General features: G+C 37.7%; 1 protein-coding gene across 1 annotated transcript; it reads left to right on the forward strand.

The window, feature by feature from the left end:
• Positions 1-4,926: 4,926 nt before the first annotated feature.
• On the forward strand, positions 4,927-15,527 carry LOC134667518 (3-hydroxyisobutyrate dehydrogenase, mitochondrial). Its single transcript, XM_063524941.1, has 6 exons — positions 4,927-5,117; positions 10,957-11,139; positions 11,666-11,783; positions 13,631-13,841; positions 14,640-14,796; positions 15,351-15,527. Exons 1-6 carry the CDS (start codon positions 4,980-4,982, stop codon positions 15,504-15,506), a joined length of 963 nt encoding a protein of 320 aa, XP_063381011.1. The 5' UTR covers positions 4,927-4,979; the 3' UTR covers positions 15,507-15,527.
• Positions 15,528-17,575: the final 2,048 nt, after the last annotated feature.

The following is a 17,575-nucleotide window of genomic DNA, read 5'->3' on the forward strand; positions in this document are numbered from 1 at the left end:
TCGCCGTAACTTGCGATCGGTTCTGAAATTAGTTCATACAAGCTTAGATAGGTATTACCTATTCTCTTTCCATAATTTGCTTCCCACTGGAGTTAAACTTTCCTAGAGGACAACTCCCCTGGTTGTGTTTTTATCGCTTACGGTTTCAGGCATAATTTTTTCTCACACATAAGTATTTACTTGTTAGAACATGGCCATTATCATCATCATCATCTCAGCCATAAGACGTCCACTGCTGAACATAGGCCTCCCCCTTGGACCTCCAATCTCCATATACGTGCCGGTTGGAAGCGACCCGCATCCAGCGTTTCCCGCGACCTTAACAAGGTCGTCTGTCCATCCTGTGGGTGGACGTCCTACCCTGCGCTTGCTAGTCCGTGGTCTCCACTCGGGTACTTTTCGACCCTTTTCATTGGCCATTATGATGACTTAAAAATCGGACCATAATAACTTATGGGACGATTAGTTTCCATTAATCTTTACGGTCGTTACGCTTTGGTTACAGTTTCTTCAGTTGTTGTCCCCAAATTCCGTGATAACTCAAGATAACATTCGATTCGGGACTGCAGAAGCATTGCTGTTGCAGCCTTAAGGTGATAGTCCATTTCCAACGACAGCTGCACTACTGTCAATTTTACTATGGAAATTGACAATGACAGCGACGCGTTCAGTACCGGTAGTGCAGCTGCGGTTAGTAATGGAATGTTACCATAATGGTAACATTACCATTATAGTGGTATTGGTAATGCTATCCTTAAGGTGACAGTCCATTTCCAACGACAGCTGCACTACTGTTGCGACGTTACTGTCATTCATTGTCTTGTCATTCATTTTACTATGGTAATTGGCAATAACATCGACGTGTCGGAGCAGTAGTGTAGCTGCAGTCAGAAATGGAATGTTACCTTAATGCTGTCGGCGGTAATGTCGTCTATAAAATTATGGTGCAGTCTGAATCCGAACGCCACCTTAAAGGTGATATTAGGATGGCAACTGCAACTGCGAATGTCACTCATTTCATTAAGGAATTTGACAGCTACAGCGAGAGCATCTACGTTTTATGGTAACATTCCATTTCTGACCGTAGCTGCACTACTAGTACTGAAGGCGTCGCTGTTATTGTCAATTTCCATAGTAAAATGAACAGTAATGCAGCTGTCGTTGGAAATGGACTGTCACCTTTACGTTACCGCAGTAATGTCGCAATAGTAATGCAGTTGCCGCCGCCATCTAAACGTCACTTTTACGGCCTGGCCACGACATTTCATTCGTTTCTATGGTTTTCGCCTACCGGTACTGAACGCCTCGCAGTCATTGTCAATTTCCATAGTAAAATGAACAGTAGTGTAGCTGTCGTTGGAAATGGAATGTTACCCTTAGCCGAAGCCGGTCGCGCAATGTCGCATGTCGCCGTTATCCATCGCACCGAAGCGTGACAACTCGTTGTCTCTAGTTGATTGAATTTGTTCCGGCCATCAGGGCCACGTATTTTTTCACATGTATACATGCCAGAGACAAGACATCCTCCAGACTGAGCATAGTAGCTCTACCCCCTCTGCCACAATATACCTACGGTAGTTTTACTCCATGTTCGTGTCGAAAGTGTCTTTGTGTGACGTTCGTGAACGGACCAATCACGGCACGGGACCTCGCTCACCTCGTCCCCCGCACCCCAGTATTTTTGGCAGCATCGGTTTCATGAAATAATTGCTCTAAACTCGGTCTAGAGGATTCCTAGTCTATGTTTCACGTGTATACATGCCCTGTTGATTCCAGGCTATACTAACAACTAAACTAACCATCGATAAACCCTATGTCCTCGTGATAAGGTTGAAATTGTGTCAATGTCTATGAGTACTTGCCTTGTTTTGGCGTGTTCTGTTTGCAACGCGACCTGGAGCAATTTGGATGTAGGATGGAAACAGTTTAAAATAAACTGGGTTGACTAAATTGGTGAATTTGATACAGGTATATTTTATTGTTAGATATGTAGATAGAAGATAGAATACTCTGTTACATACATTGTTTCTAGGGTTTCGTAGCCAAAATTCATAGAATTTATTATTTCGTCGTGACAGGACGCACATGAAGCATAATGACCTCTCTGATACCACATAATATGTATGTACCTACCTATATGCGTACTATAGTACAAAGAGCAACACTCTTTAACTGTCCATCGGTGGACCTTATGCCATTTGTAATAAGGTCCATCGATGGACAGTTAATAGTGTGGGCGATGGTACCTAGTGTACCTGAATTTACAGTTAGGTCACTTAGGTCACTACTGAAGTCAAGAACGCCTGGTCATATCTAATTGCAATAACGACTAGTAACGGACAATTTAGTTTTTAGGGTTCCGTACCCAAAGGGTAAAACGGGACCCTATTACTAAGACTTCGCTGTCCGTCCGTCCGTCCGTCTGTCTGTCACCAGGCTGTATCTCACGAACCGTGATAGCTAGACAGTTGAAATTTTCACAGATGATGTATTTCTGTTGCCGCTATAACAACAAATACTAAAAACAGAATAAAATAAAGATTTAAGTAAGGCCCCCATACAGCAAACGTGATTTTTGACCAAAGTTAAGCAACGTCGGGCGTGGTCAGTACTTGGATGGGTGACCGTTTTCTTTTTGCATTTTTTTCCGTTTTTTTTTTTGCTTTATGGTACGGAACCCTTCGTGCGCGAGTCCGACTCGCACTTGCCCGGTTTTTTTCTTCCCAAGTGAGATGAAAAACATTACGTGTAACTCCAGGAGAACATTGCAAACTCGGGTCTTTAATTCACTCCAGCCTGCGGCTGTCGTCACCTATATTTCACTTACTCCCAACGTTGCACGGTACTGTAGTCTACGAAATGTCAAGTCGAATGGGTTACCATGGCAACACACTTATAATATTAGCAAAAAGAATAGATAGTATAGAGGGGTCCTATCATAGTAAATTTTGTAGTCACAGTAAATTTACTGCCTTCTATCGACACACGACTATAACTCAACACGAAAACGTATAAAATGATCAAAAAATGTATGTATGTGGATAAATGGTTTTATTATTTTTATATCATTTTGATCCATGTTCATTCACTGATATCCATGTGTTAAAATTGTTAAATATGAAACAGTGTCGTCACGCCATCTAGCCGAGAATAGGCTAAAGGTGTGTGTGGCATCTATCCGAGAATGACTTTTTCTTGATTTCCGAGGCACGTTTTTTTCTTAGACTTTATCCATCTTATACGAAGTTATATATGTCTTTGATATTAGACTAATGCCTATCATCTCCTAGCAACCCACCCACCTGAGTGTTATCACAATTCTTATCATTTTATGGTTTGACTACGATCAAAACGTGGCAGCCTTGACTGTGCGCCTATCTTTATCTTTAAATAAACAAAGCCACAGTAAATCGCTTCGTAACAGTAGGTTAGTGAGAACATAAGCATATAAATCCCGTACACATATATGTTATTTTTTTTGTTTTATTCAATAGCTACCACACCGACTGACCCTACGGCATATAGGGCGGATACCACACATCACAGATTAAATAAAATTACCACTCGCAACCAACCCCATTGTCTTTACACTGATAGATAATTGGAAAGTATTAGAAAAAAATCTTAAGTTTGTAGCTGTTGCATCTTAGCCTACAGATGTAGTGCATTTGTTTTCCATCGTATTTTTTCGGAAACGAAATCATGTAAATCATGTTACTTCAGTCAACCACAGTACTTTCTGTACCTACCGAAAAATACTGCAATAGCAAGACACGTTTGTACGTTTCAATGAAAAACCGGACAAGTGCGAGTCGGACTCGCGCACGAAGGGTTCCTTACCATAATGCAAAAAAAAGGCAAAAAAATCGATCACCCATCCAAGTACTGACCCCGCCCGACGTTGCTTAACTTCGGTCAAAAATCACGTTTGTTGTATGGGAGCCCCACTTAAATTTTAATTTTATTCTGTTTTTAGTATTTGTTGTTATAGCGGCAACAGAAATACATCATCTGTGAAAATTTCAACTGTCTAGCTATCACGGTTCGTGAGATACAGCCTGGTGACAGACGGACGGACGGACGGACAGACGGACGGACGGACAGACGGACGGACGGACAGCCGGACGGACGGACGGACGGACAGCAGAGTCTTAGTAATAGGGTCCCGTTTTACCCTTTGGGTACGGAACCCTAAAAACGATGGAATATGATTATGCATTACATCTGTACTGCATATTTAAGTTTACTGCGCATGGGCTTGTTTTGCTAGCCGGTATCAGTATGGCGTTCAAATACTTACATCACACGTTAATTAGTATTTTGTTATAATTTCTTTTTTAACATTTTCTAGGGTACCACGAAAATAATTTTACGTATTTTAGGCTATAAGTATTCCTAATTAACTTATTTACTATTATTTATTTATTTACGGTAGTAAAGTCAGAAGCATAAAAACAAACATTGGTTTGTAGACCTATAATTTTAGTGTTATAAACGAAGGTCCGCGGCCCGTCAATTATGTCACCTGTTATTTATTAACCTAAAAAAGAAGGTAACTAAAACTGACTTCAATTCTATTGTATCATGCATGCATTTGAATAACAGATTCATATGCCTCGTACCCCAACACCTTTTTGTCAAAACAGGATTAACAAACAGTTAAAACTGAGCATAAAAAAATATTTATTTTGTTCTAAGCATATTTAACTATTCAAATAGAATTATTAAAAACTACTAATGACCGAGCTGATAACTCGATAACGTTATCACATCCCAACTCAATCAGCATAAGTACAAACATGTCCTCATTCAATAATCAACCTTATTACAACCATTTTAGATACAAATTTAATCAAAATCTCTTTTACAATAAGTCTAAATTGACGATATAATCCGGTATCCGAACGACATTCAAACGAAGTAGAATCAGTCGCGTTGCGCCGGCGCCTAGTACGACCGCGTTTAATTAAAGATTCAAAATGGCGGCCCGGCCCATTCTTACCACCAGTTTGTCGAGTTTCTCGAGGCGCGCCTACAGTTCCAAAGCGGACAAAAATGTGGCGTTTCTTGGCCTCGGGAATATGGGAGGTTTCATGGCCGCGAATTTGGTCAAAAAGGTATGTTTTTGTGTAAGGTTATTGTAATTTATTCATGGTATTTGGCCCGATCATGACTATGTTTGTTCAATAAGATTTTGTTTATCAAGACTTGGATTTAAATTAACTTGTGTCGGATTTTAATAAAAAAAAAACATATATAATGCCAAGTACCTTATAAAATACGGGTTTAATTACTCACTTAAATAATGTTGTAAATAATAAGGAATTAGACACGTAGGGTGACGTTCGAATTAATGATAATGACGTATTTAATGATAGCATAATTATTTTGTAATAATAAAAGTTAGATAAAGCGAAAACAACGTTTTTGTCTGTTATTTCACCGGTAACCGGTGTCACCGGTGTGATTGGTATTAAAAACCGACTTTATTTTGATAGTAGCAAGAGCGTTTCTGATATTCGCTCATTTCAACTAGGTATCTTGCTGTTAAGATTTTGGAATTGATTTTGACAAGTACCTAGATTTTCTTTAATGGTAGGTATAATATTAGACTCATTATAATTATAAACGTGTTAAAGACTTTCCTAATTAATCCATTCAATTAATAGGTACAGTCAAGGAATTTAAATTCCGACCCATTTCGTACTTTGTCACAGTGACAACCGGATGAGGTCTCTAGCGGCTTTCATATTGATTGTCACTGTGACAAAGTACGAAATGGGTCGGAATTTAAATTCCTTGACTGTACGATCTACGAAGTTAATGACGTCACTGATTTAGTAATGAAGCGTTTCGGAGGTGTGGCAAAACATCTGACTCTGAAATGTAATTTTTCTATGTATAACTTGAATGCTATAGATATGGGTGTCTGTCTTATTAAATTTGAGCCCTTACAAACATAGAGAGCTGATTCTGTTTTAACAATGTGTCATAGGTTTGATACGACCTTGGAGATCACTCACGCTGATTGATACATGCTAAATTAAGTGAAATAAACGAGCAATTCTTGTTTATATACAGAGTGTGTTTGACCATGGGGCTTTAAATCCAGGGCTCGATACTCGCTAGACTGAGCTACTTTTATTATGGCACCAACCCCGAAATCCCAAAAAAAATTTTTACTTTTTCATACATTTTCGCTGATCAGATGTCGACGTTTTCTATGAAAAAGCCAAAAAAAATTCCCCGATTTTAGGCTTGGTCCCATAGTAAAAGTAGCTCAGTTTAGCGAGTAAAATCAAGCCCTGGATTTAAAGCCCCATGGTCAGACACACGACACACCATGTATATGTATATATTTCGGGGATCACGGAACGCGCATTTTGAGTTGTTATATGTTTTCCGAGCAAAGCTCGGTCTCCCAGATATCGCTAAATTAAGTGAAATCCGTGTAAGAATGAGCACATGGCACGAAACATAAGCCGATCCTAAAGGTCGTATCAAAACAAGATCAAAACCATAACAAATTGCAATATCAGAATTGGGCTCCGGGATCGATGATCATCTTGAAAATAATGTCACTGAGACTATTAACCTAAACGGTTTATATTACCTACTGCATATTGCTGGCTGACTCTACTTATACCTATAGTCAATAACAGAAGCTGGCCACTCTTATTATCTTAACAGAAATGTTGTGTTTAGCTCATTTTGATCACCTCGGCCGCTCAACTACTGCAAATGGCTGTTGATATCTCTAATTACTTTGCCTTATCAAAAAGCTATCACTGAGATTTCCACATTTTGTAATGAATTAAATAAAGTTGATACAGAGATTAAATAAAGGCGATACACACAACGTGTTTGATATAGTGGGCGTGGTGCGCCGCCATTATATAATATAAATAGAATTATGTATATTTGTATGTCGGATCGCGTGCGTGAATACGCAAGATCGGGAAAACATGTTTTTTGTAGTTTGAACACGTTGTTTTGCTGGCGAAAATCACGTCGATGATGAGCAAACTCTAATTCATATTTTTTTTAAACAATAACAACACTACTTTGAAAACGTCAAGAAAGTTATAGTCGCACCAAACAAAGTCTGCAGCGGATTTGATAGCCCACGCAGTGTGTCATAATTTCATAGAAGTTTGACGTTTAAAATGACACTTGCACAGCGTGGGCTATCGCTGCAGACATATTTTACGGTCTGACTATATCCCTTTAGTTCATAGCGGCAACATACTTGCCATCATACTTAAAACGAAAAACAAAAACGCATCTCTACTATAATAACTACGGTTCGAAATCGAATGACTGGAAAGGAATGTCAAATGGTTAAAGGGTTAAAGTTACACCATTAAAAGTCTGCAGCGATTCCGACAGCCCACGCAGTGCAACTGTTATTTATACGTCATTATTTCATAGAAGTTTGACGTTTAAAATGACATTTGCACTGCGTGGGCTGTCGGAATCGCTGCAGACTTTTAATGGTGTAACTATAGCATAACTGTGGTACATGACCAACCATATCTATATATAAATAAATTGACTGTTATTATACTGAAACAACTATATCTATATATATAATAATACATTGACGGTGAGAGAAGACACGGGTTCAAAGCAACACTTGTTCAAATACACCGCCATTCGGCAGTGCCAAGGTTATTTAAATTAATCGTTTATGGGTACAAGAAGCCTGAATATCTTAGCAACCGATCAACTGTATTCAACTAATTGATTTAATATGGGCGTGGTTAAAAGTCCAAGTAGCCCTTAAGGTTAAGGATTCCAGGACTCTTGTGATGAATATTATAGCTTGATTTGATTATTTGTTTAAATTAAGTCTCTTTTTGTTTGTCAATAGGTAATGATAGAAATTCGTGTATATTTAATAACAAACAAACATCTAAACAATTTAATCTGAAAAAACTCATTTATATAATTAGGTACAACACGTAAAAATACAGAATAATAAATAAAATCACTAAAAATCCTAGGAACTAAGAAATAAACTACAAATAAAACTAAACCTAAACCAACCTATAAAAACTAATAGAACAACTCGCATCGCTCCTGGCGAAAAGTTCCCCCGGAAATCTAAGGTGGATCTGAAAATGGATCTAATATGGGAATTGTATACAAAGATACCGTTTTGTGCTCTTGAGTGTATCAGTTTATTAAGATACACAATATTATAAGTTAAAGCAGGGTACATATTTCCATATAACGATACGATACATAGGTAACGGTAACGATATGAGATAGCAAAAACATGAGCCCTGTAACTGAGTACAACCGCAAACTATCGTCTATCTTGCTTTCACGGTTAGCTAAACAATTGGGCATCGGCTCGGCTTGGACTTTCTTGTACTGGTTTCTAGTAGATTAATTACTTCTTGGCACAGAGCACTTAAGAGGGAAGTACTCCATACAAAAAGAAAAAATGGTTTTCTCCTTCTAAATATTTTCCATTATCCGTGATTTTTAGTAGGTACGTTATTGACACAATGAAAAACTAGGTTCCTTTTTTCAAAATTTGCAATAGAAAAATATTTTTTTAAAGCGATCCCTATAAACTTAGAATATATTATGCTGAAGCGATCGACATCAATATCAAAGTGATTTGTCAATTATTTAGTTAGTGGAAACCGTTTTCTTCCGAAATGGTACTTGTGTGAAAAACGTACGTATCTATTGTCAGTAGCTATTCTTCCCTTTTAAAGACGATGGAGTTATTCCACATTGGCGTTACTATTATACCTACTCATTTAGTATGGAAGTGAATAAGTAAGACCTCAAAGCCAATTTTGATTTTACAATTTGTTACCAATCCAATCCAATCACTACATACGCTATTACGATCAAAACTATAACAATTTGTTGTAAAAATGAGAATCAGCATCTTAGGATACAAAATCAACACACATCTCATCACCATCATCATGTCTATTGACATCTCATTTAAAAAATTTGCCGTTTGGCTACGGAACCCTAAAAAAACAGCATCTTTGAGTTTGTAACTACTTACTTTATATAAATAAATGTACCAGACACACATTCACATTCAGATTAGGAAGGTACCAAATTCACTATCATGGCGTAATCTGCACTTTCTGTAGTCAAATAATAGTTATTTGTTTTACAAGGGGCAAAGTTGTTGTTTAACCGCTCGTGCTAATATTGATACCCGAGCAAGCGAAAGATTCCAAAATTGAACCACGAGCGTAGCGAGTGGTTCGAAAAATGGAATCTTGAGTGTTGTGAGGGTTTCAAAGCACGAGGGTTAAACAAAATTTGCCCCGAGTGAAACACAAAATTTTTCAACACACCAACCTGAAGCAAATATTAAATGTAAAATATCAAACAAAATCAAATCAAATCAAATTCAAATGAATATTATTAAATATTTATCATCCAAAATCATCATTTAAAAGTCATTTCTACCAGCAAACATAAGAAACCAACTCAAAATTTGCATTTGATTACTTTGTCTCACATGTGAATAAAATGCAACTTTGCTATCAGTTTTTGAAGTGCAAAATAAGCCTTTCCGAGCTCGTGTGGTGAAAAAATGTTTATCTAACTTTGAGCAAAAGAAGTCTTTATTAACTAATTTGTGGCAACAGTATTAAGCACATCAATCTTTTTAATTACATACCAAGATTTTTCTTTGTCACCATCTCAAAATATTTTCATTTCAATTCCCACTAAGTTTAATATAAAAGCAACAGCGCCATTTAAAACGAAAAGCGGCGTAATGGCGCGGAGGTTTTACGAAATTTCAAATTAAAATCGTTTCAATTCATGCAAAAAATATGCTAAAATATGGAGATGGATACATTTTAGACAGGGGTCGGATTGGTCACGTTACTTAGCTTCCTTTTGTCAAGTTTTTTTAACAAAGAAGATATTGAGCTCGTCCGACTTTGCATTTACATATATTTTAACCGACTTCCAAAAAGGAGGAGGTAATCAATTCGACCGTATATTTTTTTTTACCTTTTTCTATGTATGTTACCACAGAATTCCGTCATTTTTGAACCGATTAGGATTTTATTTTGTTTTAATGTATATAGTCCCAAGTTGGTCCCGTTTTTGTGAAAACCTAGTTCTGATGAGGAATCTAGGGAACTCCTCAAATCTTATAGGGATACATAATTATAGTGATTTTAGTATTTTCACCCAAAACAGTTCCATTTCATGACGTGGAACTGCTGAGGATAACCAGACCGGGACTCTTAAACAACGGATATGTCTCCAGAACGATACTTTATTTTATCCTTTATGAAGTCGGTAAAACTTTTATTAAAGATACATTTGAAATACCATTACGCTTTGATAAAATACGTATTGGTAAAATGATTTTCCACAAAATGAGGCTACAAAGAAAATTTTATAAACGGATTATACACGGTAATATTATCTGTGCTTAAAATTTTTCATTGAAACAGTAAATTACATTTTCAATGGAATACCTTACTAAAAAGATAAACGACGATTATTAAATTAAACAGATGTTACATCGTTTATTTCGGTTATTTGAGGTTTATAATAAAATTATGCCCTAATGCTGAACACAGGCAGTTGAGTGTCACGCAGCTGGATTGGGCACACGCTATCATCATTGGATCTTAAAATACTTACATCTTCTTCTTCCTTCTTCCCTTAGTCTCAGTTCTATCTGAGTTCGGGCCCGTTTGTAAGGCGACGGAGCCAGGACGCTCTATCCTATCCACAGGGTTTAGGTTCTGAGCTTTCATCTCCCTCTTGATATTGAACCACCATGTGTCGGGAGGCCATTCTCTTTTTTTCATTAACCTACTTTCATGTCCCACTACTGGGCAAAGGCCTCCCCTTGTTTTCTCCACTCGAACCAGTCATCAGCATTTTCCCACCCTTTGGGGTAGAATGCCTAGCTTCCTCTTCTTATTTTTTTTTTAATTTCAGGGCTTCAATGTGACTGGCTACGATCCATCCAAGGAGACCCTGACAGCGGCAGAAAAGACCGGCGTTAAAGGTGCCAGCTCAATCGCGGCGGCTGTTGAGAGCGCCGACGCGGTCGTCTCCATCTTGCCAAGCAATAAAGTGGTACTGGACGCTTATCTTGGCAAGGATGGTGTTGTCAAACATGTAAGTTTCCTTTTCTAATTATATAGCCTTCCTTTTTCAAAATATTTTCCTGTTTTTGAATACATGGTAGCCGTATAAAAAACAGGAAAATATTTTGGTGGTATGGATGGTAGTGCATTCCCGTTGCCAGGGTTGATTATACTGCGCTACTTTTACTATACCAATCCCGAAATCGCAAAAAAAATTTTGGCTGCTTCGTACATTTTGGTTGGTCCATTTTCTATGGGAGGGTAAATTCATTTTTTCTTTATTTGTTTCCTAGAAGAAATTAATGTTCTTTTAAGATCTAATAAGTGGAATTAGAAAAGGAGTTCCGCTTGTAATATTAGTTGTAGTTTATTATGCAACACGGCCCATGGTACGACCATGGTACGACCATTAGAAAAAATTAATTCCATGCCATCTCCTTGGGGCTGCTATATATATAGGTTTGAACCATAATTTTTCATAAGTGCATTGTAATATCATAATATGTCTAAATTGAAAATTGTTTCCAATATTCAAAGTATTGTAATTTTCCTTTCAGGCCCAAAAAGGCGCGCTGCTAATCGACTCAAGCACAGTGGACCCGAACGTACCTAAAGAGATCTTCCCCGTCGCCATCGAAAATGGCGTCGGCTTCATTGATGCCCCGGTCTCAGGAGGTAACTAATAGCAAAAAGAATAGATAGTATAGAGGGGTCCTGTCATTGTTAATTTTGTAGTCACAGTAAATTTACTCCCATCTATCGACACACGACTAAAACTCAAAATGAAAACGTATAAAATTATCAAAAAAATGTATATATATGGATAAATGATTTTATTATTTTTATATAATTTTGATCCATGTTCATTCACTGATATCTATGTGTTAAAATTGTTAATTATGAAACGGTGTCGTCACGCCATCTAGCCGAGCATAGGCTAAAGGTGTGTGCGGCATCTATTCCAGAATGACTTTTTCTTGATTTCCGAGGCACGTTTTTTCCTTAGACTTTATTCATCTTATACGAAGTTACATAATAATATGTCTTTGGTAATAGCTTCTTAAGCCAGTTGAGGGTAAATGAAAACATTACATGATCAAATAATGTAGGTTCAAGTCAGGTCGTTCGGTGACAGGTGGTTTTGTATTTGGTTGGTTAATCAATAAATGTTATAACTACCCAAAAATTTACAAATTATAGTGAGTGAACCTTACCACCTTAGTTATCTTGTATATACTACTATTTATTCTGTGGTGTAGGCGAGTCATGAATAAGTGAACCGTTGGGTGAATTGCATCATATTTCAACTGTAAGTTTTATCTTTGGATGTGATAAGGTCGAATACTTAATTTTCAATTCAATTCAAATTCTTTATTTCAGATAAAGCATCCATGATAGATAAATAATACATGATGCAATCTATAATTAAATATATTTAAGCAATGAAGTTTAGAATGTGTATTGGCGTAGTTATCAGCAATAGACAAAGGGCTCATAAAAAAAAGAATACCCTGTTTATGAATATTACGTAATAGAAAACGTTAAGAAAAGCCAACGTGATCATATTAGCAAAACAAATGATAAGATAAATGTATAAACGTCGGTTAAACAAGTAGGTATCATGACATCACAATATGATATTATGAAGGAAGGCATCAAATGTTATCAAAGTACGTTTTATCTAAATCTTTCATTATTTGATTTAGCACAACTCAGGCTGGAAAATAACATTTTACCACTGATAAGATTTAATGTTTTTCATACATAATTATACTAAAATCACGTCTGATTTTTAACATACCTACCTATAGATTTAATATACAATACAAGTACTTAAATAAGATTTGGTAACGTAGATAGATAAAAGAGCAGATGGACTTTAAAGTGAACTTAATATCTCGAATTGCAAACATTTTAATAACATTCCCAATAACAATAATATATTTTAAGGTAATTTAATGTTTGATATTCATTTAATTGTGATGTATCAATTAATGTTATTAAAATGTTTGCAATTCGAGATATTAAGTTCACTTTAAAGTCCATCTGCTCTTTACATATAAATTACAATACAAACTATCTCTAAACTAAATAAACTTAAAATAAAGAGCCTATAAATTAAAAACGTTCCCTAAGTCACTGCCGATAGGCAATGTGCCGAGAAGGCTGGCCGCGTTGAGCAAAATACTGGCCAGTCTCTGGTCCTTTGTGGCATCTATAAGCGCTCAGCTAAAGCCCTGTATATGCGGCGCGCGCTTGGCCCCCACGGCCCCAGCGTTTCGACCCCAAACGCCTCAAAAATATAACTACTGCCAAGATAGATGTCGGTAGATAGAATAAAAATTTAGTTAAATAAATACCCCAAGCTGCTACCCCAAGGTTGTCTGGAAGAGATCGCTTACAACGATAAGACCGCCTATTGTTACCATTATTTACACTGTAAATCTGTTATTGTATTTTTCTTTGTGGTGCAACAAGGTGTATTTACTTACTTACTTAAACATGTTGTAATCGCTTCTCAGGTGTGATGGGCGCTCAGAACGCCACCCTTGCCTTCATGTCGGGCGGCCGCAAGAGTGACTTTGACCGCTCCCTCCCCCTTCTCCAGGCCATGGGTGCCAAGCAGTTCCACTGCGGAGAAGTAGGCGCTGGCCAAGTCGCCAAGCTGGCCAATAACATGCTCATGGGCATCACTGGCATGGCCACTGCTGAGTGCATGAACATGGGTATCAAGTAAGATTTCTTCTTGATATGTCAAGAAAATTATGATTTTAACGATCTGCCTTATCATGGTCGCATTTTTATAACCTGTCATGACATGCGTCACTTTCCCACTTACATGTTAGAACGGACAGGCATGACGACAGATGATAAAAAATCGACCATTTTGGCCCTAGGTTGAGATATCAGGGAATGGTTGTGGAGATCCTTCTCCAATAAGCCAGATGACCCTGCCGTGACTCTTATCGGCTGATATATTACATTACAATTAAGTACGGTATCTTGGATCGTCCCATTCGTTTTTCGTCAAGTTCTTAAATTAGACCTATTCTGCTTTCGTCACTCATTCATTGAAATCTACCGACGATTGTGACGAATGTAGAATGGATGACGAAAGCAGAATAGGGCTAATTTAAGAACTTGACGAAAAACGAATGGGACGACCCAAAACGATACCTTAAGTACTTACTACAAACTTAACCGAATTATGGCTCGTCTCAAAGAGTAGTGTTTTACTGCAAAAATAAGCACAGTCGACAAAAAACCTTGTGTAGTATCGATTTTATTGACAAAAACTTATCTGTAGGGCTAAGATGGTCGGCTCTTTATCATTTGTCACCATGCCTGTCACGTTCTAACAAATATGTAAGTGCAAAAGTAACGCATGACATGACAGGTGATAAAAATACGACCATGATACCGATTCTGCTTGACAAATATCTAGATAAAGGCTGCTACGTTGCATTTTATAAAACGGTTAAATACGTAAAACTTTCAAAAAACACTACTCATTGTTTACTTCTATTCCAGAATGGGTCTGGACCCCCAGGTCCTGTTGGATGTCCTGAACAACTCCTCCGCGCGATCATGGTCCACTGAAGTATACTGCCCCGTGCCCGGCCTAGTGCCCACCGCTCCATCCAGCAGAAATTATGATGGAGGCTTCAAGAATGAGCTCATGGTTAAGGTTAGTAGTCATCATCATCATCATCATAGGCCTTTCAGTCTATTGAAGACTATACAGCGTCAGGCAGGGCGACATGAAAAACGTTTCATGGCCGTAAGCCAATACGGGGCGGCAACCACGACCGCAAAACAGACAGATGTAGTGTACCCGTGGCGAACAGATGTCGGGCTGATGACGCTTAGGTTAGTAGTATGCCATACTTAAATAGGGCTTAGCAAGGTAATGCGATGGTGGTTCACTAAAGAATGTATCTACTTGGTATCGTCCGTGCCTCCGTCTGCCCAGAGAAACTTAGTTCTAGACCGAAATTATGGTTAAAGTCAGATATGTAGAAAGATCCTGCTACCTACTTTTAGCAAAAATATTGCAATAGACTAATATTCTATGTACTTAATTAATTGACAAAACTATTACATATGGCTACCCTAACCTACTGATACGTAAAAACTTGCAGTCTCTGAATATATAGATCAGCACTATTAGTATCAAGAGCGATTTTAAGAGCAAACGTGACTTTTTTTCATTTAGTTTAAGGGGTTATCTCATTTTTGCAGGACTTGGAGTTGGCTAGCGGCATGGCCCTTGGCATCAGATCACCCATCCCCCTGGGCGCGGTAGCCACCCAGTTGTACCGCATCGTACAATCCCGAGGATACGGACAGAAGGACTTCTCTTATGTTTACCAGCTGCTCAAGGAAGACAAGAAGTAGAATAAACTGATTTAAGATTAATATTGTTGTTTAATTAACTTTTATGTACGTTAGTCTTCAAAGTCGTTTAAAAAGCGACAATTTCGTGGTAATGCTTCATTGTCTTCTGAATCAATTACTAGTGATTAGGAACAACGGTTTAATTCCATGGCAGCGTTGTTGAGTTAAGGGAATCTGTGATGAACCTTAGCAAATAAATTACAAATTCATTGACAGCCTGCTTCAAAATTGTTATACTTTCCTTTACTTTAACTCGACCACGCTGCCATGAAATAAAAACTTTGTTCACTACCAATAACTCTGTGGAGACCGGGGCTTTACGTCTGTTAAATAAACTAATTATAATTTAAGTAGACTATCACCAGATCATGAGTCTTAAAGTACAAAAATTTAAGAGTAAGTAGCAGTCGTAAATATGTAGTACTCATCATTTCAACGAACTATCGTTGTTCTTTCATTAAAATACAGAAGTTCATTTTGGCAAATTGGTCGAACCGAAGTGTATTTTATACAGTTACTAAACGTATATTCATCCTAATAGACCAACCTAGATAGAATCTACCAAAACTCAAAAAATTCACAAAATCTAGTCCAGTTGCATAATTTCGAATTATCTCAACATTGGTGCAAGTCGTAGTTATGATACTTAGGCTTGCAGAAACCATTTCAACCAAAAGCATTCCACTCATTCCGGTAACGTCTCGATGAGCGCTCAAATTATAATCTGATCAGATCGGACACCGAACAGGCACGCTTGTCCAATTACTCGAAGTAGAATTCGACTGAGCAGTCAGTTCTGATAATTGGTGCATTGTGAGACGCCAATTGACTGCGATAGAGGAATGTGCCTAATTGATGTTCAAATGTTCGAATCTGGAGCATTATATAAGTAGTATAAAGGCAGTTCATATTGGGAGGTTTTCATTTCGATTTTGACTATCTTTTTTCAATTCTATAATGTCATTTGCCATGGTTAAGTATCCAGAAAAGCAAGTGCTAAAGATATATTTAAAGTTTATTTACAAACAAAATATATTCAGTGATACTACTAAAAGAATTTAATAACTAGCTTAAATCTAAAATAGACCCTTGAGGTATTGTACCAAGGATGCTGGTGGAATTTCCTCGCTGTATCGCAATGCTGATACGTTGTGCGAGGTAGCCGCCAGCTGTTCGGGCACCAGTATACCTACACGTTAAATTCCATATTTCAATTGTACTCACGTAAATATACAAGTTTGCTCACCGAGTGATCACCGCTATAATTTTCACACAGAGCCAATATTTTTTTGTTCTGATTTCATTAGTCATTTATGACATAGCCTGGCGCCGTTATACCCTAACCAGATGGCAGACTGGAATGATATAGAAGAGAAAAACAAAAGAATCTCACTTTTATTCAAATTTGGAACGAATGGGCTCGAGTGCGACCATTCAGCCGTTTTATTATATTTTTTTAATTAAATACGCTTGGAGTCAACATGTCTGCTTATTGCGACATAGAAGTTGATTCATAAAAGCTGGTACGAGGTGAAGCTTATCCGTGAATGTTTACAGTTTTTAATACTGTGTTGATTGCTGGCTTTAAGGATATAACCAAACCGAGTCATTAACAGGCATTCCCCTCTGTCGAAAAAAGGCGGCCAATTTTCATACACATTGTATGGACTGACGTTTATCTGTGACACGCTCTTATGGCTCTACAAATAATATCGTGTCAGATATTTTTGCGGCCTTCGTTGTATAACATATTACTGCAGGTGACTGTACAGAACATTACATTACAAGGCGTCTCCGTCTGGTTATATTCTCCAAGGTTGATGGTGTAAAATCATAGAAGTAGCATTCTATAGAAGTGGTATACGCGTGCCTCCGTGAGGGACAAAACATACGCAAATGCGACACTGTGATTGGTCGAATTCATTTGTTGCCCACCATTATCAATACTAAAAAAAAGGTGGGGAACAAATAAAATGTGAGACTGTGACAAGGACAAACAATAATAGCGCTTTCGCTGCTACTCCTACTGAAAGATACATAAGACTATCCCGTTCTGTCAGTTATCCCCA

This window comes from Cydia fagiglandana, chromosome 9, assembly GCF_963556715.1.
Source record: "Cydia fagiglandana chromosome 9, ilCydFagi1.1, whole genome shotgun sequence".
Lineage (NCBI taxonomy): Eukaryota > Metazoa > Arthropoda > Insecta > Lepidoptera > Tortricidae > Cydia > Cydia fagiglandana.

What these genes read in the sequence shown, in the direction of transcription:
- LOC134667518 (XM_063524941.1), top strand. Translation starts at nt 4,980, where the DNA reads ATGGCGGCCCGGCCCATTCTTACCACCAGTTTGTCGAGTTTCTCGAGG. An exon ending in CCGCGAATTTGGTCAAAAAG is followed by an intron (nt 5,118 to 10,956) that starts GTATGTTTTTGT and finishes TTTTAATTTCAG; the next exon opens with GGCTTCAATGTGACTGGCTA. An exon ending in AGAATGAGCTCATGGTTAAG is followed by an intron (nt 14,797 to 15,350) that starts GTTAGTAGTCAT and finishes TCATTTTTGCAG; the next exon opens with GACTTGGAGTTGGCTAGCGG.